This window comes from Cnephaeus nilssonii (genome assembly GCF_951640355.1).
Source record: "Cnephaeus nilssonii genome assembly, chromosome: X".
NCBI classification, from domain to species: domain Eukaryota; kingdom Metazoa; phylum Chordata; class Mammalia; order Chiroptera; family Vespertilionidae; genus Cnephaeus; species Cnephaeus nilssonii.
The window spans coordinates 105520477-105546900 of NC_137071.1; the positions used below are offsets into that span (position 1 = coordinate 105520477).

The window sequence follows — 26424 nt, forward strand, 5'->3', positions numbered from 1 at the left end:
TCAGGTCTTATCACAATGGCTATATTTAGAACATGAGCAAGGAATTCAATTGACTTCTGAAGTAAATTTATCTTGAAAATATGAATGTGGACTGCCTTTTATCTCTATTTCACTCCATTAATATGCTATAAACTATTGAATGATTTACAGTGATTATAAATATATAATATATATTTTAAATTACTTTATAATTTTATTCAAAGGAATCCAGCACATTATGTTATAAAAACACACACACACACACACCAGGATGCTTCTGAGTAACACTGAGGAAATTCTTTGAAGAAATTCTTTTTATATCTAAACCTATTGTGCAGAAGACTTTCATTAAAACATTTGTTATTTTCTCATCTTTTTGCTAATTCACTTTAAATTTACTTTAATTGTTAGGCTCATGCGTCCTTCAAAGTTAGTTAAAGGCCTAAAACAGCAAATTGACTAGCCTAAAAATAAAATTACATTTATTTCCTTGCTACAAACATCAACATTACTATGTAAATTATACCTTGGCTTCTATTATAAACAGTTGCCATGGTGTTTCTGAAATAAGAGTTTTACAGTTAATCTGTGGAGGGTTTTTTTAATAAAGCACAAAATATTGAGGAATCATGCTTATCCTAGGGCTCACAGAAGACAGGACATATTTAATGCATCTTCTGAATTACAGAATAGGTTGTGGTCCAGACACCAAATATGTGGGGTTATTTTAAACCTCATAAAAGTAGGCTGACCTCTCTTATTTGGTCTAAGAAATCTAAAGGAAGGTAGGCATGTGTTTAGTTAATGGTTCACCTTGGCTTTACCTCTGGATAACAGGAGGAAAATCTATTTTTTCTCCCCAGCCCCTTGCCTGACTGTAAGAGACTAGGCCAGGTTGGGATTACCAGATACCGGATGGTTTATGTGGAGATGATTTTTCACCTTTAAACCCTAAGCCAAGTATATAAAATCCTTGATATCTGTGTCTATTTTATATCAGTCACTGAGACATTTTTAAGTTTATATTTATTATTAAAAACAACCTTATGAAAAAAGTTCCTGAAGCACAAATATTTACATTACTTTATAGCATCTTCTGATCTCTAACACATATATGCAGTTTTAACTGTTACTGTCATACTTAGGATTTTTATCTGAGAGCACAATGCATTAAGAGTCTCAATTCTTTTTTCAGATCTTTTTACAGAATGAACTTATGCACTGCTACTGTAGTATTCTCAAGGAGTATATGTAAACACAAAATGTATGCCTGAGGTTGGTTTTAGCAGGAAACAGTTCTTTGAGTCTAACCTAAAAGCTTTTACATACACTCTTTCACAGAAAATCCTGATTGGTTTAACCATTTGGGGGAGCATAAATCATTAAACGGATCATGTCTATATATTGTGTAATGAATGGAAAGCACATAAATGTCAATGTAATCTATTTTGAACTTTGTAAAAAAAAAAAAACCTGTTTGGAGGCTATCCTTGTTTCTCTGTCCATCTTAAATCGTGTGTGTGTGTGTGTGTGTGTGTGTGTGTGTGTGTGTGTATGGGTATGTGTGTGTATGTGATAACACATTGTAATAAAAATAAGGTACTTAAAAAATAAAAGAAAATGAAGACACAAGTTTCACATTGATTTACACATTTTATTTGGGTTATTCTGAGGAACTCAAAAGTTTTAGCTCTCCTAATTCCTAAACTATCTCCTATTCCTGTGGGTTAAATAGAAAAAAATGAGCAAAACATGTGAGCTTAAATATCTTAAATTTCTTAATTTACCAAAGCAGCTAATATTTTTAATTATTGAAAAAGTAACAGTCATGTGCTTCAAAACTAAAAAACTAAAAAGGTATATAGTGAAAAGTTACTCCTCTCCATCCCTGTCTACCTCATTCCCTGTCCACTCATCACCTTACAAGTGACCACTTTTATTAGTTTAAACATGCTATTGTGTCTTTATCCAAATACATATACACTGGTATCCCCTGCTTTTGGAAAGTTTGCTTTATGCCACTTCTTTTACAAAAGTATTACTTAATACTTGTTTCCCTTAACCAAAAGATCTGAAAAGGATTTTTGCTTTTATGAAAAAGGCAACAAGCAAAAATAGTGTTCAATGTTTGTTTTGCAGTATGCACCCGGAGCAGCAAGAGTGGACCCCACCAAGCTCTTTACCTGGGAATTACACTCAGCATGTCAGCATCAAGCCGCCATAGCTTTGACCTCTGAGCATGTGTGATTTATTATCTTGCACCCATTAGCAAGATGTGTCCTAAGGTAATTGCTTCTTTGCTTTACACCGTTTCAGCTTTTGAAAGGTTTCATAGGGATGCAATTCCTTAAAAGCATAAAAATGAGAATAGTTTCGGATAGTGGGGGAAACCTTATTTTTATATGCTTTTATATAAAAGCTAGAGGCCCAATGCATGAAATTCTTGCATGGGTAGGGTCCCTAGGCCTGGCCAGTGATCAGGGCCAATCTGTGGGGCAGCCGGTGGGGCGATCAGGGTGCCCCCACTGGCACCCGCCTTGGCCGGCCTGGCACCGCCCACTCGCTAGCCCTGCCCCCCAGCCACACCCCCACCCACTGCTGCCAGTCACCTCCCTCTGTGGGGTGACTGGCGGGGTGATTGGGGGGCCCCCACTGGCACCCACCTTGGCTGGCCTGGGGCCTGCGGGCTGGGGGAAGCTCCTGCGTTGAGCATCTGCTCCCTGGTGGTCAGTGTGCATCATAGCAACCGGTTGTTCTGCTGTTCGGTCGATTTGCATATTAGGCTTTTATTATATAGGATGGTAGCATGTTTTACATACTATACTGCACCTAGCATTTTTTTTACTTAACACTATATCAGTAATTGAACTTTCTATATGATTAATTGAAGAGTGTCTTCATTTTTTTAAATTACAGCTGCATAGTATTTTCTTGTAAGGCCTGTAGCATAATGCATTTTACCAGTTCCTCCTTGATCAGTTCTATCAGCAATGCATGAGTGCCTGTTCTTTCATAGTTTCATTAGCCATGTGTCTTCCAATCTGATACATGAGGAATGGTATTTCAGTATAGTTTTAATTTTTATTAACTTATAAGTGAGGTTGAGTATATCTTTTCATAGACTAATTTATTTGCATCCTTTGTCCCCCCACCCCTGCTTTCTGGTGGGTGGGTGAGTTTTTTTCTTATTGACTTGTAGGAGCTATTTGTGATATGAGTTGCATATATTTCCTTTCAGTTTATAATTTTCTCTTGACTTAGCTTATGGTGTCTTTAGCATGCAAAATTTATTCTGGGGTAGTTGAATTTATTAATCTTTTATGACTTCTGTGTTTTGAATCATAGAAAACCCTACCCCACTCCAAGGTTACATGGATACATGTATGTATACAAACAAACACAAGTTAGGAGATTTAATAATATAATAGCAAAAAAAAAAAAAAACTAAACTAAAAAGCCTTAGGTTTAATCTTTAAAAAGTCTCAAAACCTTTAAACTATAAGATACTCCTGGTAAACACAAAACTAGACTTGAACAAGTGGAAGACATCTGGGATATTATTGGATATGTATATTCTTGACATCATAAAATTTTCCTTTATTTTTAAGTTATATAAATTTAACATGATTCCAATAAGAATACCAAGGGGTTTGGTATTTTTTTTTTTTTACCTAGGTAAGTTCATTCTAGAATTCATATGGAGAAATAGGCATAGCTATGAAAACTCTTCAAAAGAAGAGTAAAGGGGGAAATTTTCCCAATATTAAAATATATAACCCCAAAATTCCAACAGTGTGGTATTTGCCCATGAATAGACCAATGGAAAAGAATCAGAAGTACAGAAACAGATGCAAATACATCCAGGAATTTAGTACATGATAAAGGTATCATCTCAAAATAGTGGTCAATAAATAGCATGAAATCAACTAGATGGACATCTAGGGGGGAAAAAGGAAGTGGGATTGATGCATTCCACCAGAATAAACTCCAAAAGAAATAAAAATTTAAGTGTAAAAAACAAAACAATAAAAGTGCTAGCCAACAATGTGGCATCATTAATTCCCATATAATCTTGGAAGAGGTTAATTCTTGATGACTCAGTAGCAGTATTTCATATCAATTACTAAATTTGTAACCAGTGTTTCCCCTTGGCAGTTGTTTTTCTTCTCTGCTGAATGTGATTTCTCAGTTTTATAAAAGGGCCTCCACAAAATTAATTGCCAAAGTAGATTCCTAGAATCATAAAACTTGGATCTTCCTATTAGAGATTACTTAATTCAATCCACTAAGTCTTGCCCTTTAATTCAAAACAATGCTGCATTTTTGACAGGCTGTAATCAGCAAGAACTGGGTGCCTGGCAAGTGATCATACACTGTGTATCTGCATTGTCTAGATTAAAATTCACAGTTGAATGTGTGGTGGTGTTGGGGAAGGGCAGAAAAGAAAATGGAACTTAGACAGCCTTTCATCCAATTCCATGCTGAAATGCATGGCATACCCTACAAATGTTGTAGGAGTTGGGGGTACCTGAGCTGGCTTTTAAAGGATGGGTTTGACTCATATATGGAAAAGAGTTGGCTTCATAAGAAAAGGCAAGGATGCATGTGCCACAACATAGAGTTGTTTTGAAATAGTTTCTAGGGAAATATTTGAGACTGCAATGTATGCGCCATTATTACCTGTGTACCAGAAAGAAAACTTTTTCCTGCCATGATTAAAAGGGCTGAACATAGGGTATTGAGGAAAGAACCAAGCTTACTAAGGGGCCATAAGTATTACAAAGGTTAATCAAGGATAAGGTAAAGAGGTAGTTTTCATTATGAAAGCAATTATGATTCATCCTAAAAAGGATCTAGCAACTAGGCACTGTACACCAAGAGCCATGGCAATAGCTATAATTATCTGTAACTGCAGGTGTTTCTGCCACCTCAAGATTGTTAGGCCTCCACAATTCTGCTACCTGAGTCCACTTCAAAAGGAGTTATACAAAGTCAGCATGTAAAGTTTCAGGTTTCTAGAAGGGATTCTGGAAATGAGTGTCTCCTAGATATTTCATTCACCAAACAATTGAGTGGAAAAACTATATAGCAGCTGCCCAGAAGACACCTCCAGGATTTCAACATGAAAACAAAATAGAACGCTGAGGTTTCAAAACTTTGCTATTATGAAAGAGATTGAAGATTTCAAGTAGCATCTAAAGCCCTGACATTTTGAGAGAACATGCCTAAAGGGAACAAGCCTACCTAATAAAAGAGTAATATGCAAATTGACCCCAACTCCACTACGCCCACAAGCCACGCCCACCAGCCAATCAGGAGCAAATATGCAAATAAACCCAACCAAGATGGCTACAGCCACAGAGAGCAGGAGGGAGGCTTGGGTTTCCCAGGCAACAGAGGAAGCCAAGCTTTCTGCCTGCCATTGCAGGCCTAAGCCTCCACTCAAGGCTACAAAGTTTCAATTATAGAAGGTAAACAAATCCAAACAGAAATGGTGGCAGCTACGGAGCTGGAAAGAGCAGGAGGCAAGGGTTTCCCCCGGCAATGGAAGAAGCAAAGCTTTCCGCACACCCTGGCCGGTCTAGGCCTCCACTTAAGGCTACAAAGTTTCAATTATAGAAGGTACAAAAACCCCAAAAGAAATGGCTGCCGGCCACGGAGTGAGCAGGAGGCTTGGCTCCACTCCAGGCAACAAAGTTTCAATTGTATAAGGTAAATAAATTCCAGATACCAGGGCCTCCTCTTGGGTCAACAGGGGGCATGGCTAGCCTGCAAACCACCACAGGCCCCTCGCTCAGGCCATCCCACGCCCCAAGGGAACCCCCACCCTGATCCGGGACACCCTTCAGGACAAACCAGCTGGCCCCCACCCGTGCACCAGGCCTCTATCCTATCTAATAAAAGAGTAATATGCAGATTGACCATCACTCCAACACACAAGATGGCTGCCCCCATGTGGTCAAAGATCCTGCCCCCATGTGGACACAAGATCGCCACCACAAGATGGCCAGCAGGAGAGGGCAGTTGGGAGGCACCAGGCCTGCAAGGGAGGGCAGTTGAGAGGGACCAGGCCTGCAAGGGAGGGCAGTTGGAGGCAATCAACCCTGCAGGGGAGGGCAGTTAGGGGTCACCAGGCCGGCAGAGGAGGGAAGTTGGGGGCAAACAGGCTGGCATGGGAGCAGTTAGGCATCAATCGGGCTGGCATCAGTGTGGTTAGGGGGTGATCAGGCTGGCAGGCAGAAGTGGTTAGGGGCAATCAGGAAGGCAGGCAGGCGAGCAGTTGGGAGCCAGCAGTCCTGGATTGTGAGAGGGCAGTCGGACATCCCTCGAGGGGTCCCAGATTGGAGAGGGTGCAGGCTGGGCTGAGGGACACCCCCCCTCCGTGCACGAATTTCATGCACCGGGACTCTAGTTTATAATAATTAGAGGGAGGGTGATACTGGGACCATGCAGCTACACTAGAAGATTCTCTACAGAGCCTAGCTGTATTATCTCAGTAGCAGAATGTCAAGTTAGTGATTATTTCATCAGGAAAATATTTGCTACACCTATAGTCAGGAAGTGATAAACAACATACCAGAGCAGAACATTACTCTCCAGGATTAAGTACCAAACAAAATGACAAAGAGTTGACCCAGACTTTGAGATGAAGCCTTGTCCAGTTACCACATCAAAGACCCTTTAAATAAGTCATAGGCAGAAAAAGAAAGGAATCAATTCGGACACTGGTTTGGAGACGCTTTATATAACCAAGAGAAAAAAAACATGCAAATAGATTAAACCTAATCTGGCTGTTTCCTTTATTTTGTTCATTTAGTTTCTCTCTGATTTGCCCCTGTCACTTGGTTAATCAAAAGCTGTCCAAAAATTTAAAGTGACACCTACACTGGGCTATGTTAGCTCAGTACCTAATAAAAACTGAGTCCAGTAGGAAGATGATGAGGGGAATGTCCAGTCCACTAAATGCATTTTTCTATTAGCTGAGTGATTGCTTTGTGAATCACAGACTTAATGAAACCACAAGCCGGGAAGTTTAGGATGTGATCCAGGTAGGTGGGGAAAAGCTATGATTCAATAAATAAAATTATTTCATGAGCTTGTAGACAGATTTTAGTCCACCAAGGTAGAGAAAAACAATGCAAAATCCATCTTGACAAACTGAAGTGTGAGCTGTGCTAATGGTAAGGGGAAAATGTGCTAAATCCTGGGATGGATGGATAAATTACTTTTACACAATCATGTCATAGGAGGCAAGGTTAGGAATGGATTTATTTAGGGACTTGAAATGAAACCTCTCTACTAATGATCAGGTTTTTGGAGCTAATCACTGTATACTAGGTAAACTGTATCTTCTGTTTTCAGGCTGTTAGGAAACAGGTGTTTTCTGTTTGTGGGATTTTTTTTCTTAATAGATTTTATTACTTAGAACAGTTTTGGGCTCACAGCAAAGTTGAGCAGAAACTAGAGAGTTCCCATATACCGCTGCCCTCTCAAATACATTCATAGCCTCCTCGACTATCACATCCCGAAGTGATGCATTTGTTACAATGGATGAACCTACATTGATTCATCATTATTAAAGTCCATCATATATGTAGGGTTCACTCTTGGTGTTGTATATTTTATGGGTTTGGACAAATGTATAATAACATGTATCCACCATTCTAGTATAGAGAATAGTTTCGCTGCCCTAAAAATCCTGTTGGGGTTTTCTTTTTTAACTTAATTTATTATGGAAATTATTAAACATGTACAAAAGCAGACAGGATAGTATAATGAACCTCTCTCATTTACCCCTCACCTGCCTTCAGAAATTACTAACCATGGCCAGTTTCAAAGAGACATTTTGTAAAGACTGTAAGAACATAGTTATAGGTAGATAGATATTACTTATGTGGGGAAAAAAAAAGGTTTCTTCTCAGTAATTTTTGTTTGTTGGTTAATCCTTACCTGAGGGTGTTTTTCCATTGATTTTTAGAGAGAGGGAAAGGGAGGAGGAGAGACAGAGAAACATCAATGTGAGAGTTATACATCAATTGGTTGCCTCCTGAATGAACCCCGACAGGGGCCATGGATCAAGGTACGTACCCTTGACTGCAATCAAACACTAGACCCTTCAGTCCGTAGGCCAACACTTTATCCACAGAGCCAAACTGGCTAGAGCATCTTTTCAGTAATTTTTAAGTGAGTGAATTATTTTTGGGTGACCATGTATTAAGTACTAACTGTGCTAGGCACTTTGCACTTGATACCTAGACCCTGGCAACTCAAAAGTTGTGACCTGTGGACCAGCAGCATGGAAGCTTATTGACAGTGAAGACTCTCTGGTCTCACTCCAGACCTACTGAATCATGTCAACAGTTAAACAAGATCTGTATGTGCATTAAAAGTTAGGAAGCACTGACTGCCTGGCCCAGAGTAAACACTTAAAATAATCTCCTAACAATCCTGCAACAACACCTCAAGGCAGATATTATCATGCCCAATTTATAGATGAGAAAACTAAAGCTCAGAGATATTATTGGCCATTCTAAGATATCACTGCTTTTAATAAAGTTAGATCTGTCTGGCTTCTGAGTTTATTATTTAACTACTTATAGCATGCTATCTCTCAGCTAGGGAGTTCATTTGTGGAGCAACTCAGTAAAGGATATATAGTATGTGTTTACACAAAAACAACCAGTCATCTTGATGATCTATAATAATAAAAGCATAATATGCTAATTAGACTGGATGACTTTCCAGACGAAGCTGGGGCTGCGAGGGAAGCCCAGGTCCTGGGTGCCAAGGGAAGCCTGGTGCTGGCAGCCAGGGGTAGGAAGGCCTACTCTTGCATGAATTTCGTGCATCGGGCCTCTAGTAACAACAATAATAGAAAACCAAGCTGCAGTGATTCAAGCAATCACTTGCTCCACTGAAAGATCTTTTCACTTTTCAAGAAGTTACTATGGTATCATGTAGATAGCTAAATATTTCAGAGTAGTCAGAAAAACAAACTGGAGCAATTATCAAACTCACTCCCTTTGACAGTGACTGTTGATCCAAATATGAACCAAACTGCAAACCACAGCTCTCCCAGAACAAAAGGTTTTGCTGTAAACCAAAATAACTGGTAAATGCATAAAAACAACAACAAAAAACACCCAGTTTCATAGTAGATAGGCAGGAAGGGCAGATAGTTGGCTGCTATTTCACTTTCCAACCAGCCGGAGGGGTCTAAGCCTACATATATAGCTCTGTGTGAGTGTGAATTGCTTACACTGAGAAGGAAGCCTTAAATGCCTGAGCACTGCTGGGCAATGCAATAGGCCCTTTTATTTTCTGGGTGGCTTTTTGAAAGGGGTATTACAGGGAAAGATAGAAAAATCATAATTCCTGGAGCATGCCCCAGTTTAGCAGGAACTCATTAGATTTTAGGAACTTCTCCCCTCTAATCCTGGGAGATTAGGCCATTTCCTTCTCTCTGCTGCCCTAATGACTTTAGGGTCCTGCATTACAGGATCATCATGGCAATGAACTAATTTGATGATTAATTAGACTCTAGCAGGAACCTGATGAAGTTCTCAGATCAAAGCTCTGGGAATACTGTTCAGGGCAATCTGCCCTAACACACAGGCACACAAACAGGCCAGGTGAAAAGGCACACAAACTGGCCTGTGATAGACTGTCACAGGGGTTATGATTCACTTTCTACTTACAACCAGATGACCTGGATACAACTTGCTGTTATGAAACAGTAATCCTGAAAAGTAGTAAACCTACTGGCTCAACAAAGCTAATTGCCTTTATGCGTGAAATCAAATTCTTAGTGTATCATCTCTGCCTTATAAATAGCTATTTGGATTACTTTATTCCATATACTTTTTTTAAAAATCCCACATTATAAATGGAATGACTAAAGAAAAATTCTGAGATGTTCTAAATTATAGTAGCTGGAGAGTAAGAAAGGAACAGGAATAGTTAAGCAGTTAATAGCTGTGGGGCAACTAACAAGAATTGCTCGCATTCCTGAATATATGTGGGAGCTTTGAATCAATCTTCTGGCATCTATTTACTGACCACTAGATGTCATAGCATCCTTCATGTGCATGAACTTTCAGGACTGTGGCCTGTAGCCAATCAATAGTAAATATTTCTTCCTTACAGACTGTGCACCCACCATAGAGCTGCCTCTGCTTCACCTTTTCCTGCCCACCTTATCTGTAGCCAATGTAAATTCTTTCAAAACAACTTACATCATTCCTTTCCAAAACAAGATATGAAAGAGTCTGCAACTCCAGGTCTAAGGACATGCTGTCTTTTCCATCTGGCCATGCTGCTGGTGGTTTAGACTTCATGCCCCAGAACCTGGTCCTTTTCTGGATAGCATATGACTCAATAAACCCTTTCTTTTAAAACAGACTTTAGCAGTGGAATTTGATTTTTGTTTAACACAGATTTCATAATAGTTTATGGCTAACCTTTCCGTCATGCTAAAAAATATAATTAGTACTAAAAAGTGACTCAAAATAGGCCAAAAAAGCCATATACGGCAAAATAGGTAACATTTTGAATTATTTTAAGAATGTTTTCCTAAACAGTGAAGAAAATTTAAAACAGGTTTAGTACTGTACTTGAATGTTTTAATCACTATATTTTCCTCTGAAACTTTTACAATGACGTTTCTAAGATCTATTTATCTAATCTTTGTAAGGTTAAGAGGGCAGTTATTATTTATACCTCTTTTGCAAATGAAGAAACTGAGGCTCTGAGAGTTGAAGTTACTTGGCATCCACAAGAAGGCTGCCCAGCAAGGAAGGGCAGGGCCAAAATTGGCACCCAGACTATAACCTGTCCCTGTCTTCCTTCCATTTACCACGAAAATGGTGGAAGAAAATGACAGCACACAAATAGTCACATAACTATCCCCTTTAAAATCCATGGCAGCTGATAACATCTCAGGATTATTAAGTCAGTTGGAAATATCTTCACTTTGGAAATTACAAATTCTACTTGGGTTATTTGGCAAGGTAGAAGACATTAAGACATGAGTAGCTGCATTCTTCATGCATATTGAAGGCCTTTGGGTTGTAAGCTGTGATGTGGACCCAAAGCAATGGCATTTGGTGTAGGGCACATAGCTAGATGCTTTCTCTCTTTCCCTCCCTCACTGCTCCTCATTCTCTCCTCACCTGTGGACCAACAGTATGGTTGTTGCAGGGGATAGTGATGAATGTTCTGGAAGGCAGGAGCCCCTACTCAGAAAGTAGGGAACTGGAGCACCATTGCTCTGACTTCAAGAAGGAAGAGAACATTCACTAAACTGTAGTGTCTCCTGGCCTAAAGTCAGATATCTGCCGTACCTCTACCTCTGGGGCTGGCCCCAAAGGGAACCATTTGTTTGAAGTAATTTCTTCTAAAGGGCACATCCTAAAGGGTCTGAGTGGATTTGTGTATGTGCTGCTATCTAGTTGAGAGTACAGTGTTCTTTGTGACATGAACAGCAAATTAAGTTTGTGCAAAGAAGAAAGATTGCAGAGCAGTCCAGGGAAGAAGAGGATAGGGATTCCAAATTAATCTGAGCCATGGAACCCCCATGGCTTTACTTCTGCTAGCCCTTCCTGGTCTTAGCATGACTTTTAGTCATTATTTTATGATGTTATGGGCTATAGAGGACCCTGTAGTGCTCTTTCCCACAAGGGAGTCCTCGGAGTTAGACTCCAGGGGATTTGGGCTTCAGTTCAGATTATCTCAAGGAATGACCATTGTAGATATGTAGATAACACACTCACAATCAGCCCAGGAAATAAATTCCATATATGAACCACTTACATTTGAAAGGCCCCTGTTGTTGAAGGCAAGACTATTTAATCTACAGTTAAGGAAAGAATTTCTGAAATTTTCTGTGAGCCTTCCAGGCTTCTTGCCTCACTAGTTAAAAGGAATAGAAAAGGGAGATGTTTGTTTTGGACAGAACAGCGTGTGATGGGGATATCAACACACAGAGGGCATTTTGTAACATTTAATCTAAAGATAAGAGTTTTGCTAATTATTGAATAAGTGTATGGAAGCAAACAATGTCCTTGGTCTAAAATTTTTTTGTATCAAATACCTTAACACTCCCCCAAAAATCAAGGTTCTGGTTTGTGGTGGGGGCTGTATGAACACTTGGAAGAGATATTGTAGAGGGAATCTGGGCATGGGACAGGAGGTTGGGCTGGAGAATTCACTAATTCAAGCCTGAGATTCTATGAAAACTAGAGGTGCCAATCCTTTCTTAAGCAAATTGTACTCTTTAAAGTATAAAATTATAGAGATGGAGAACAAATTAATGGTTACCAGAGTTCAGGGATGGTTGGGGGGTGTGTGATTATAAAGAGGTACACCAGGGTGATTTTTATGGTGATGGAATAGTTTTGTATCTTGATTGTGGTGATGGTTCCACAAATCTATACATGTAATAAAATAGCTATTCACACACATTGTACCTATGTCAATTTTCTGGTCTTTATATGGTATTATAATTATGTACGATGTAATCATTGGGAAGACTGGGCAACTTCCTATAAATCTAGAATTATTTCAAAATAAAAAGTTAAAAACATCTTAAGCACAATCCTGCATTTCTTTTAAGTGCTCTATAAAAGCCTTCCTTTATCTAATTTTTCTTAGAGAAAACCCTACCCCCCTACCCGCTCCGCACATACATACTATAACACTTTGATTCTTGAGAGTTAGAACTATGGACTTAGGAAAAAACTTTCTTTTCCATCTTAATTTCTTCATTGGGGAAAATAAAGTCAAAATGCATGTTCCCTTCTTTTCTTTTAATTAACAGATCTGATGTTTCGGATGCAGCTATTTGATTGGTAATGCCTTGAGTAGACTGGGAAGATTCTACATCTGACTGAGCCAGCTCTTCTCCATGTCATGAAAACAAAACAAAAACATTTAAAATTCCTTTTATGCCTTTGATCTAAATAGAAGCATAAGGATAGGAAGGAGGGAGAGGTGTCTTGTGGTTCTGAAATAAGAGGCACCTGGTCATCACACAAAGCAAAGAGGTTCCTTTCAGCTCAGATGGAGCAGTGCTTCCGGGGTTCAGAAACATGGAGAAATTGACCCAGGAGGTCAGGGACTTGGAAGAATAACAATCCAGCTTGCTTCAGAGAGGGGGCAATTTGAGCAGAATGTAGAAATGTGAACCAGCTTCTCCTTCCCACCTCCCCAAGTACACCAGAAGAGATGACAGAGCCTGAGCCCTTCAGTGTGAATAGGTGGTTGTAAGGGCAGATTATAAAGGGATTTGGAGGGGAGCACTGCTGAAGACTGTCAGCTTCCTGACACTATCTCCCAGAGGCCCCATCTTGGTTTTCATGGATTCCAAGTTTCTGACTGAAACTTCTTCAGTACATCTTATCTGGCCCATGAAACCAAGCACTTGACTATAAACTGTCTCATTATTTTGAGTCACAGAGGCCTAAGTTCAAATCCTAGTCCTACCACCTACTAGCTATGTGATTTTGGGCAAGTTGTCTTAACCTCTCTGCCCCGCAGTTTGCTCATCTGTTAAGTGGGAGTAATACCTGCCTTACAGGGTTTGTACAGTTTCTGGCACCTAACAGGTGCTTAGCAAATGTAACCCTTCTCTTCATTGTTTCTCATATGAAGGCCACATTGCTCACTAGATTGGAAGTTCCTTGAGAGAGGTTCTTTCTGATCTCAAACCCCCACCCACCACCATCACAGTAAATAGCATAGGATTGGGCACACAGCATGTGGTTAATGAGTCCTTGTTGGCAAGACTAAATAGAGCTTTCCTGGCTACTTCAGTGATGTTGACGAAGACCCAGAAATAAGTATAAGGGAACATCAACATTCCATTTCAAAGATATAAAGTTAACATGCTGAATTCTTTACTTCCTTGATACATTGTTATCATAAAACTGTCCATGTGATAAGGATTTTTTTTTGTACAAATGTAATTTGTGACAAATATGTAGTCCAAGTAAAATTAGTGGCTTAAGAACCTTGACAAAATGACTTCTTGATCAGTTTAGCACCTGTGGAGCAGTAAAAAAAATATCAATTATAGACTGATGTGTTTTTAAGCACAGAATTCAGAAGGTTATCTATATATGTAAAAGCCTAAGCGACCCTTATGACCAGATGACTGGACGACTGGCCGGTAGCTATGATGTACACTGACCACCAGGGGGCAGACACTCAACACAAGAGCTGCCCCCTGGTGGTTAGTGTGCTCCCACAGCCAACCTCCCATGGCCGGCCAACCTCCCGTGGTCCCTCCCCCTGGCCAGCCAGCCCTGATGGCCCCGATCGCCCCTGATCACCAGCCAGGCCGAGGAACCCCACATATGCATAAATTAATGCACCGGGCCTCTAGTCAAATATAGAAAAAGAATCTGAAATTGACCAAGTCACATCTATACTACAGTCATTGTCTTGAGACCATACTTCAGTCTACAGTCATTTGTGTGATCCAATGGAAAGAGTAATGGATCCAGAAATGAAGACCAGAGCTATAGTATCAGATTTAGTCGTCCATTCACTCAGCCAACAAATATTTACTGAGCGCCTACCATGGGGCCAGGCTCTATGCTTCACAGACATGACTTGGCTCTGCATGACATTTCCTATCAGTAGCTGTGTGATCTATGGGAAGTCACTTCATCTCATTGGGTCTCATGCTCCCCGTCTGTCAACTGGTGACAAATCTATTTATATAATAATTATGATAATTCTATGAAGAATGCAAGGGCCAGAGCCTTACAGACTGTGGATTGTTCTCTATTATTGTCCTCTATGTAATGGTTACATGAATAACTTGTGATCATTTGAAAATTATGTCCAAAGTCTATTTCAAGGGGGCTGAGCTTGTTCTGTCTGCTCAGTTTCCTTCCTTACATATTGGCAGTGCCAACCAAGACCAGAGTGAGCAGAAGGGACTGAGGGCCCTATTATATTGGGCTTATGCACTATAGCAAAATGGCACTCCACTTTGTGTTCTCAAATGGGTTGGATTTCAGATATGGTTCCTGTTATGGGTTAAATTAGCTCCCATTCAAGGTCTAGCCCTGGGCACCTGTGAATGTGACCTTATTTGGAAATGGGTTAAGATGAGGTCTTTAAGGTGGGCCCTAAACCATTATGGCTGATGTCCTTATAAGAAAAGGGAAATTTGGATATAGACACATATATATAAAGAACACACAAAGATACAGAGGGAAGAAGACCATGTGAAGATGAAGGCCAAGTTTGAAGTTATGCAACCACAAGCTAAGAATGCCAGGGGCTACCAGAAGTTGGAAGAGGCAAAGAGGGATCCTTTCCTGGAGGCTTCTGAGGGAGCATGGCCTTGAAACTGTGAGAGAATAAATTTGTTGTTTCAAGCCACCCAGTTGGTGGTCATTTGTTACAGTAGCCCTAGGAAACTAATATAGTCCCCAAAAGAAATAGCTCCACAACATACTTCTTTCTGCTCTCCATGTAGTCATGGTGCCCCCTCATTTTCTGTATGTGAATCCACATAAAAATGATGCCTTCATCCTGGTGCTTAAAAATATGGGTCTCCAGAATGGCCAAAAAAGCTTATGTGGAATACTGAATTCTATTTTATGTTGTTCAAATAAATCAAAATGGAAGGCAAGAGTACCCTCCTACTCATTTACCACCTCTGTCTCAAGTCTGATGGAAAATAGTAAGAGAAGGCAGTCCTGGGATCTACTGAGCAAACAGCATGGAGACTATTTTGGGAAAGTCATGGAGTCCATTTTGGACCATGATGAAGGCCAGCAGGGCTTGCAGGAGAACCAACCTCATCTAAGGTTTTCAATCACTCAAAGTATCATTGTGTTTTAGAGCCACGCTGCTAGCTTGTCTCCTAGACTCCACTCTTGCAGCCAACCAGAAGCTGATGTCCTAGTGAAGGAGGTGTGCCTTCTGTTGGACAAATGAACGAATCATATTAATCAATGCATATGTATTATTTTGAAAATTTACTATTTGGCAACCACCATAGTAATTGATTCAGGCAAGAGTCATAAATGGATCCTAAAACAAATGAGTGAAAGTTTTATGGGAAGCATAATATTTATGTATTAAGTATCTTCCCATATATTAGTTATTAAGTACAAAATGAAAAAAAAAGTATCTTTGTAGTGGAAAGACCTGGCAGACATCATCTTAACCAAAGTAATTAAAGTTAACACCACCTTCAATCATGTACCTTTTTATGTTTTACTCTTGAAATAAATGCATAACTTCTCATTACGAGGGCACATCAGGCAATCCCAAATTAAGGGATGTTCTACAAAATAACTGGCATGTATTCTTCTAAAGTGTTGATGTAATGAAAGGCAAAGAAAGATTGAAGACTGTACCAGACTTAAGGAGACTTCAGAGAATTAAGAGACATGACAACTAAATTCAATGTGTGATCCTAGAATGGATCATGGACCAGAAAAATAAAATAGCAATGAAGGACATTCTTGGGACAATTAACAGAATTTAAATATGATCTGTATATTATATAACAGTGTACACTATCAATGTTATATTTCTTGAATTTGCTAACTTTACTATGTTTATATTACACAATGTCCTGGTTCTTGGAAACGCATTGAAGTATTAAAGGGCAAAGGGAAATAATGTCTGCGACTTACTCTCAACTGTTTCAGAAAAAAGTGTGTGTGTGTATGTAGGGGGGAAGAGAGAGAGAGAGAGAGAGAGAGAGAGAGAGAGAGAGAGAGAGAGAGAAGTATGTAACAAGATGCTAACAACATGAATCTTTGTAAAGGGTGTGTGAAAGTTCTTTTTGCCATTTTTGTATACAATTTTCTGAAAGTTGAAAGTATTTGAAATTTTAAAAAGTTAAATATATTATTTTTAGCATTTAACTATGTGCCCAATGCCATGTGAGTGTGAAAGTGTGAGATATTCATAGGAGAAGACAGGGTCTCTGTCCTTAATCCAGGAGTTCACAGTCTGGGGTGCACTGGACAAATAAAGAGGTCAGCACAATTCAGTGTGATAAAAGCTGGTGTGAGGGCAGAGAAGAGGTATGCTAAACCCAGACTTTGAGGGGAAGGGGGATCAGAAGAGGTTCTTAACAGAGAAAACAAAGGGAAAGCTTAAAGTTGGGTGAACTAATTAAGTTTGGGGTGCCAGTGCGACGTGCAAGCAGAGCTGAATGACAGAATATGGGACATAGAGATGATGCCTGGGCTATAGGCAGCAAGAGGAAGCCACCTGCCAAAGCATGGATTAGCATGTGTCTGGGGTTAGGCCAAAGTCATCATAGCCTCTAAGGAAACATAAACACAGACATCATAAAAAAAACAACTTGAGGCTAAAAGGCTGAACACAATTGTGCTTTCTGATGGTGTGGGTTGAATTTTGTGGTGCTGAACGTCTCAGAGACATCAGCCCCCAGATTGATAAATATAAGTAACTTGGACAAGGGCATGACCTCCATATTAGTTAGGATTGCCAATAATAGACTGTGAGGTAGGAAGGGAATGTCAAGTGATCATAAGAAACTAATGAAGTGATTTTTCAAGAACAGGATGAGCTTTACCAGCAATAAGGATAAGGTAGTATCCAATTAACACAACAGGATGGGGAGAGAATGTTGTTAATAGGAAAAATCCTGAGAACAGTACCAAGGCCCCATAATAAAGGGAAATCAGTGAGGCAGTGCTGCTGTTTGAGAAGTTGATTGGGGAATGGGAATTTCCACTCAATTATGAGATACAAGAGCCAGGATAAGAAAGTACATAAATGTTTTAGCAAAGGCCTGGTGGGAGGTCATTTTTTTATCTTTTATTTGAAAACTTTCATATTGTGGAAAATTTACAAAAATAATGAGAACAGCACTAGCTTAAACCATGTGAAATTGCCAAAATGTGACAATTTTTTAGTGAAAAATGGCAATTTCATTTTTCAAATGAAAATGAAGCCCATATCCCATCACCCACCTTCAGCAATTATTGACACATGGTCCATTTCATTTAATCCCAAACCCACCCATTATTCTGGCAAACTTGAGTGATTTGAAGTAAATCATGATGGGAGTTTTAGTTACTTAATTTTCTCAGTAAGGTATTCAAATGGCTCAAAATTCAAAAGGCACATCACATTTTACACCTTTAATATATACAACTTTTGTCAATTTACACTTCCATAAAGTTGAAAAAAGTTACAAAACGAAAGAACAAGTGAAAAGTACCCTTCCAAACCCTGTCACCTAGCCAACAGCTCTCCCTCATTGGAGACAACTAATATTAAGGTTTTTTTTATGTATCCTTTCAAAGATGTTTTATGCATAAGTTAGCAAAGAGATTGCAAACTACTCACAATGATCTGCACCTTGCTTCTTTCACTTAGAAAAATATTTTGGAAATTATTTTATATCAACACATAAAGAGCTTCCTCCTTTTTTCAGGTTACCTAGCATTCCATTTTTTGAGCCATACTTTAATCAAATCACTGTTGACGAACTTTTAGGCTGTTTCAAATCTGCCGCCATTACAGACAGTGCTGCAATAATTTACCTTACACATTCATCTTGCACAAAAACAAGCAAGTATATTTGTAAGAGAAACTCCTCAAAAAGGAATTGCTGTTTGAAAGGGAACGTGCATTTGTAATTTTAATAGATATTGCCAAATTGCCCTCCATCAGGTAGGAGTTATTTTAATGCTGTCTTTGCCCTTTTATCACCCACAGTTTCCTTGCTACTCTTTTCCACTTACTCCCAGGGCCCCCAGGGGACCACCGCAATATACAAACTCAGAAGCACTCATCCCTCTGACCTCAGCCTCCTATGGGTATCCTTCTACTACTCTCTGGCCCCCACAGCCACCAGTCTGTTTTTCCTCCCCTCTCTTTTCCCAGAGGTCATGTGTAGCATGCTGGTTTTCTTTCTTCCTTCCAAGTCGCCTCATGATCGGCCATTTTACCATGCTAGTGTTGACCCTTGGACTTACTCTCCCATGACATTCTGTAGCACCTGCTCTGCCAATCCTTGGCCCTGTGAAAACTCCACCATCCATTTTCTCCATCCTCCATCCTCCCCCCTGCTCCCAGGCTGCTAACTTTTGCTGGAGAAGGTCATGAACTGGCTACACAACAAAGCCAGGACAGCTAGCCTCAGCAGGGCCCCAAGGGCTGGGAGGCAATCCTTTCATACACTTGTATTGAATTTCTCTCAGGGATTGTTCCAAATCTTCCCCCTCTCCTCAGATCCCTTGTCCCACCCTCACCCCAACCCCTCAGTGGAGGGTCTAGTTGTGGATATCAATGCCAGGACACAGGTCACCTAACAGGGGCTTCCTCAATTCTTCCTTCTTTATCTTGTCCTTCCCTGCTTCTCTGCATTTTTGCTTATGCCTGCTCATCCCCCATCCCTCAGCCTCATGGGAACCAGGGGACTTTCCTCCTCAAGGTTGCCTCTTCCACTTGTGACCATGACAGTAGGTTTCTTTGTCGTCTGCACTTACTCCAGGACTATCCTTTCCCTCTGAGCAAGCTTTCTCCACCCATTAGGTTTTCCTCTCAGTGGAAAACATTTTCCCCTGTGCCATTGTTCCATATTACCATCAAACTTTTAAAATTTAGTCATCTTTAAAATTACACAACTAATTCATACCTGCTGACTTCACTTACTCCTTCCCAGTCAGCCCCAAAATTTAACAGAAAAGTCAGGAAATAATAAGCCAAAAGAAGAAAATAAAACCACCCACAACCCCACATCCAACTGTTAATATTTTGATGTATTCCTTTCCAGTCTTTTTATATGCACATATAAATATTTGTATATCTATATATATTTTTCTTACAAAAGTGGATCATAGTATACATCCTGTTTTGTCATAATATATTTCAGACATTTCAACTTTGCTATGAGTTGTCTAACCCTGGCTATGTAAATTAAGTTCCCTGAGTCCATTTCCTCCTGTGTAAAATGAGGACTATTTTAAGTAACTACCTCACAGGGCTGTTATGAGGATTGAATGAGATAAAAATACATAAAAACACATCACAGTTCTTGACACATAGCAAGTTGAATTAATGTTAGCTATTATGATCTTCCCACGTCAATAAATATAGCTCTACATAATAATTTAATGAGTTCTGTCACTGCTGTATCTAATAGGCATGACTAAAGCACTGCAGTGACTCACCAGCACATATTCATTTGGCACACGAACAAGTTTCTCTGTGGGATAAACTCCTAAAAGCAGAACTGCCACACCAAAGGCTATGTGCATTTGTAATTTTGATAGATATTGCCATATACCTTCCGTCAAGTGAGAGTTACCATGATATCTCTAACTTATTCTTTAAGGCTGCTTTACATTTTTCACTGATACAAACCCAAACTATGAAAAACATTCTTACAACTAAATCTTTGCATAGGTCCATGATTATTTATCAGGGCAGAGGAAATAGTATGAGTAAATGTTGAGATGGAGGAGCAAATGATGTGCATGGGAAACCACTCATATCAGTGACACATAGAAAGGAGAATGACAAGAGGTGAGGCTGAAAAAGACAATGGGATGAAATTCTGAAGGACTGTGAATGCCTCCATTATTTATTAATTCAGTCACCACATACTTAGTGACAACCTACAACAGACCAGGCACTAGTTTAGACACTTTGTTTGCTTAGTGAATAAAAAACAGTAAAAAGGTTTCTGCCCTGGAGGAGCTTACATTCTAGCAGAGAGACAATAAAAATAACTAAACTATGCCCTGACCGGTTTGGCTCAGTGGATAGAGCGTCGGCCTGCGGACTGAAGGGTCCCAGGTTCGATTCCGGTCAAGGGCATGTACCTTGGTTGCGGGCACATCCCCAGTAGGGGGTGTGCAGGAGGCAGCTGATCGATGTTTCTAACTATCCCTCTCCCTTCCTCTCTGTAAAAAATCAATAAAATTATTTTTTTAAAAAAAGGAAAGTGATAAGTCCTATAGAATAAAGAAAAAGTAGAGCAGGTTAAAAGAAATTAGGAAGTGGGGGATGTGGGAGATGTTAATAATAATTAATATTAATATTGTACAGTGTAATATTAAGTAGAGTGGCTGCTCCATTATGGAGTTTGAACTTATTCTAGCCATGAGGAATCACTGGAGTAGCCATTTACTTACATCATCACCATCTTTGCCATATCCACATACATCCTGACACCTGATATCTAATTATTTTCTTTAAATAAACTTACCATGCCCTATGTTATATTAAATTTATTTCATTTTTCATTTATATTTTTATTGATTTCAGAGAGAATGGGAGAGGGAGAAAGATAGAAATATCAACAATGAGAGAGAATTGTCGATTAGCTTCCTGCATGCTGCTCACTGGAGATCGAGCCCACAACCTGGGCATGTGCCCTGATCAGGAATCGAACTATGACCTCTTGATTCATAGGTCAACGCTCACCACTAAATTATTTTAAAGGAAGCTTTATAAAACCAACATAAATAGAATTCAGTATTGTATGCAATGAAGGTCCAGAAAAGAAGACTAGAGGATACCTACGACTGGCCTCTTTCTTTCAGAAACCAGCTTGTAAATAAGAAAAATAACAACAAGCCCTTTTCAAATTTTGTGCTTATTATTTCTCAGGTAGCTTAGTGTTTTACATGTAGCTGAAATTTTATCTTAACAACTTTATGAAGTAGGTACCATTATTGTCCCCATTTGTTTAGGAGGAAATTGAGCAAGTGATTAACCTTCCACAGCTCCAGTATCCTCCCAAATAAATGGGGACAATAGCCCTGACCGGTTTGGCTCAGTAGATAGAGCGTCGGCCTGCGGACTGAAGGGTCCCAAGTTCGTTTCTGGTTAAGGGCATGTACCTTGGTTGCAGGTACATCCCCAATAGGGGGTGTGCAGGAGGCAGCTGATGGATGTTTCCCTCTCATTGATGTTTCTAGCTCTCTGTCCCTCTCCCTCCTCTCTGTAAAAAATCAATAAAATATATTTTAAAAAATGGGGACAATAATGGGGATATAGGAGAGTAGGGTCCATGGCTTCTGCTCACTCCATGTCATTCTTGGAGGACAAGAAAGGGACAGAAGCTCCCAGCTACTTCATTCTCTGACCACTACCTCCCAAATTCCAATGATTAAGATTAGAACTACAGTACTTCTTTAGAATAAAACACACACCCCCACAGTTAAATTTGTTGGTCAGAATGTTCAAATTTATTTTAGACTTGATAGAATAGAAGTTTAAAAATGCACCTTTGGAGCATCGGTCTTGGCTTCTTTTGGAAGAGGGCAGACATGGGCAGATTCCAGTGGGGAGGGGAGGGTTGGCACTTGGGGAGCTAGAGGGAAAGAGACAGCAGAAAGCAAGGTAGGAAGAAATGAAAGACAAACTGTATCAACTTCAGTTGTCTCTAATTCAAGTCCTTTGGGGAAAAGAAACAAAATAAAGTACAGTAAATAATAATACATTGCTAGAGAGATAGTGCCTAAGCTCTGTTAATGTGCTTAGTCTCTCAAAGCATACTACTGCTATTCAACTTCCTGAGAAATGTGCTTTGTTTCTTTTTTAAAAAAATAAGTCATTTTGCCCAGCCATCATGGCTCAGTGGTTGAGCATGGACCTATGAACCAGGAGGTCATGGTTTTATTCCTGGTCAGGGCACATGCCTGAGTTGTGGGCTCAGTTAGGAGGCAGCCGATCAATGATTGTTTCTATCTCCTTCTCCCTCTCCTTTCCTCTCTGAAATCAATAAAGATATATTAAAAAAAACAAGTCATTTTCATTAATATAAAATAATGTGGGACTTTGAACCACTCAACTGAAGACATTTGAACCAGAAATATGTCTTTCCCTGGTTTCGGTTAACACTGACTAATGAGAATTCCACAAAGTCACAAAGATGAACCCAGGTTCCATGAAAGGCTTACAAACAAGAGAAGTTCAATTTAATATAGTAACCCTGGATTGTGAGAACCAGTGCTGTCCTTCAATATTTGATTTATAAAGGGAAGATGAGTCCTTGTATACAGTAAATAATAAGATTTTAAATAGCTTAGAGAAAATTGGAGACTAAAGAAAACTTCTCATGGAAACAAAAGAAAAATCTAGGAGCAGAAGGAGTTAGGATCTCTGGTGCAGAGCAGACATTGCCCAATGACCCCACATAGCCCATAAATGTAATGTGTTATGTGGGTACAGTGTCATAGAGGAAAACAGTATTGGATCTGATTGGTGCAGACCATCTATAATGGGATAGAAATCTTCAAAAGCAAGCATACTACCCCTGGTTTACACAGGAGACATCAAAATCCTTTAGGTGATAGCCTGGTGAATGTAAATGTAGGATCTCAAATTCAAAACATTGTTTAAACAAACTAGTGTATGTGAACTACATAAATGAACATGCATTGCTGGTGGGAATATAAAATGGTAAAATCACTTTGGAAAACAGGCTGGCAATTTATACTAATAAAAGCCTAGGTGGCCCTCGCGCGCGATGTCGTCACAAGATGGCCACCACAAGATGGCCACATGCACAGCAGAGGCGGGGCCTGGCAGCCGCTCTGCGTGGTTAGGCCTGGGGGTCCCACAGCTCTGTACGGCATGGAGGAGGCCGGTCCTGGCAGAGGAGGCGGGTAGTGGCAGGGAAGGGCAGTTGTGGGCAATCGGGCCAGCAGGGGAGGGCAGTTGTGGGTGATCAGTCCAGCAGGGGAGGGCAGTTGGGGGCGATCGGGCCAGCAGGGGAGCAGTTAGGCGTCAATCAGACTGGCAGGGGAGCGGTTAGGGGGCAATCAGGTTGGCAGGCAGAAGTGGTTAGGGGAAATCAGGCAGGCAGGCAGACGAGCAGTTAGGAGCCAGCAGTCCCAGATTGTGAGAGTGATGTCCCAGATTGGAGAGGGTGCACAGGCTGGGTTGAGGGACACCCCCTCCCCATGCATGAATTTGATGCACCGGGCCTCTAGTTTCTTATAAAGTTAAACATGCATTCACCATATAATATAGTAATTCTACTAGGTATTTACTCAAGAGAAATGACAACACACATCCACACAAAAGCTTAAACACAAATAGTCATAACAACTTTATTCAGAATAGTCCCCAGTTGGAAACCCAAATGTCCATCAAAAGTCAAAAGAATAAACAAATTGTGCAATATATGTACAATGAAATACAACTCAGCAATAAAAACTGATGAACTACAGATATAGGAAGCAACATGGATTGATCTCAAGGACGTTCTAAGCAAAAGTAATGAGACACAAAAGAGTATATATTGTATGATTACATATATATATATATATATATATATATATATATATATATATATATATTTCTATAAAAGAGAAAGCTAATCTACAGGAGTGGTCAAAAGTAGGTTTACAGTTGTGAGTACATGAAACACAGAGTTTATTCTTATATCATTATAATCATAACCTGCATGTCTTTTTTCCATACAAACAACTGTAAACCTACTTTTGCCCACCCCTGTATAGTAATGAAGAAAAGGAAATCAGTATAACCTGGAGCCAGCAGTGGGGATGAACAACATTAACTACAAAGGGGCAGTGGACATTTTCTGTGGTAACGGAAGGGGTCTATATGATTTTTTAAATATCCTCATCTGCCCTAGCTGGTTTGGCTCAGTGGATAGAGCATTGGCCTGCACACCAAAGGGTCCCAGGTTCGATTCCAGTCAAGGGCACTTTCCTTGGTTGCAGGCTCTGCCCCAGCACAGGCCCTGGTAGGGGTGCGTGCTGGAGGCAACCAATTGATGTGTTTCTCTCACATCAACATTTCTCTCTGTCTTTCCCTCTCTATTCCACTCTCTAAAAGATCAATGGAAAAATATCCTCAGGTAAGGATTAACCAAAAAAATAAAAAATATATAAATTATATCTTAATAAAGTTGATTTTTAAAATAGCATAAATGTAAAACTCTTCAAAAATTGAAGATTTAGCCCTAGCTGGTTTGGCTCAGTGGATAGAGCATCGGCCTGTGGACTGAAAGGTCCTGGGTTCAATTCCCTTCAAAGGCACATGCCAGGTTGTGGGCTTGATCCCCAGTGTGGGGCATGCAGGAGGCAGCCCATCAATGACACTCTCTCATATTGATGTTTCTATCTCTCCCTTCCTCGCTGAAATCAATAAAATAATATATTTTTTAAATTGAAGATTTAAAGTTATTTCTTCTTAGCAAGTACCTTATATGAAGCATCCTATGTAAACTGTGTACCAAGATGCAGTCCCTCCAATCAGAAAACTACTCTCTTGAAAAAACTAAGCACACAGGCATATATACATGGTGGAAGGCATTGGGTTCGATGCTATATGGAGCTGGAATATACAGTTTACCAGGCTCTTTTATTTTTATTTTAAAAATATTTTTATTGATTTCAGAGAGGGAGAGAGATAGAAACATCAATTATGAGAATCATTAATTGGCTGCCTCTAGCATGCCCCCTACTGGGGATCGAGCCTGCAACCCAGGCATGTGCCCTGACCAAGAATCGAACCTTGAGCTCCTAGTTCATAGGTAGATGCTCAACCACTGAGCCACACCAGTTGGGCACCAGGTTCTTTTTAAATAGTGCCTACCATGTTTGAGGAATGACAAAAGGAATTAAAAGCAAAGGATTCATTAGGCTGGAAAGAAGACCAATGTATACACTAGGTTGATCAGAACTGTGATCAGATCAAGGACAAGAAATGTATTCTACATCACCATGTACCCTGGCCTGTCACTGTCATCTTGTGAAGTGCCTTGCAATAGAGAGGCCAATCAATCTGGAGGCAGCTTGACTTTGTCTAAAACATGGTACCAATAACTGGAACAAAAAGTAGAAATGTTAAAGGACAAGAGGGATTTCAGATTCCTTGGCCAGACTGCAGGGACTCCCTTGCCATCCCTATCAGAATGGAAGCTCTCTCATTCACCTTTAAGTGTTTGGTAAAAAGTTCTACTAAGGTTTTTTTGTTTGTTTTGTTTTGTTTTTTGGTGGTGTTTTTGTTTTTTTGTTTTGTTAATCTTCACCCGAGGATATTTTTTACATTGATCTTTTAGAGAGAGTGGAAGAAAGAGGGAAAGACAGAGAGAAACATCAATGTGAAAGAAACACATTGATTGGTTGCCTCCTGCATGAGCCCAGGCCAGGGAGGAGCCTGCAACCAAGGTACGTGCCCTTGACTGGAATCAAACCTGGGACCCTTTGGTCCACAGGCCGATGCTCTATCCACTGAGCCAAACCAACTAGGGCTCTACTAAGGTTTTAATAAATGCAGGAGATGAGGAATTGATGTGGAATATTTTATTCATCTATCTAGCTTTAAAAATTAAAAGATGAGGGAAATATATAATTGAGTATATCATATATAATCTTAGGATAGAATTCAGAGTATAGGCACACTGAAGTGGGAAATATTCTGAAATTACTTTTTTAATCAGAAGAATCT

General features: G+C 39.9%; 1 protein-coding gene across 4 annotated transcripts in view; it reads left to right on the forward strand.

The window, feature by feature from the left end:
* MOSPD1 (motile sperm domain containing 1) overlaps positions 1-26424 on the forward strand; it is a 60529-nt gene that overhangs the window by 30988 nt on the left and 3117 nt on the right. Inside the window, exons 6-8 of one of the 4 annotated variants that reach the window (XR_013813226.1) lie at positions 5-61; positions 2119-2264; positions 12797-16728. Coding sequence is in view for 1 of the 4 variants with exons in the window: in XM_079765229.1 (XP_079621355.1) it covers positions 5-36 (32 nt within the window). In the remaining 3 variants the exon portion in view is untranslated. Of the gene's footprint in view, positions 1-4; positions 12777-12796; positions 16729-26424 lie in introns of those variants that run through there. The other 3 variants (XR_013813225.1, XR_013813224.1, XM_079765229.1) reach the window with 3 other exon arrangements.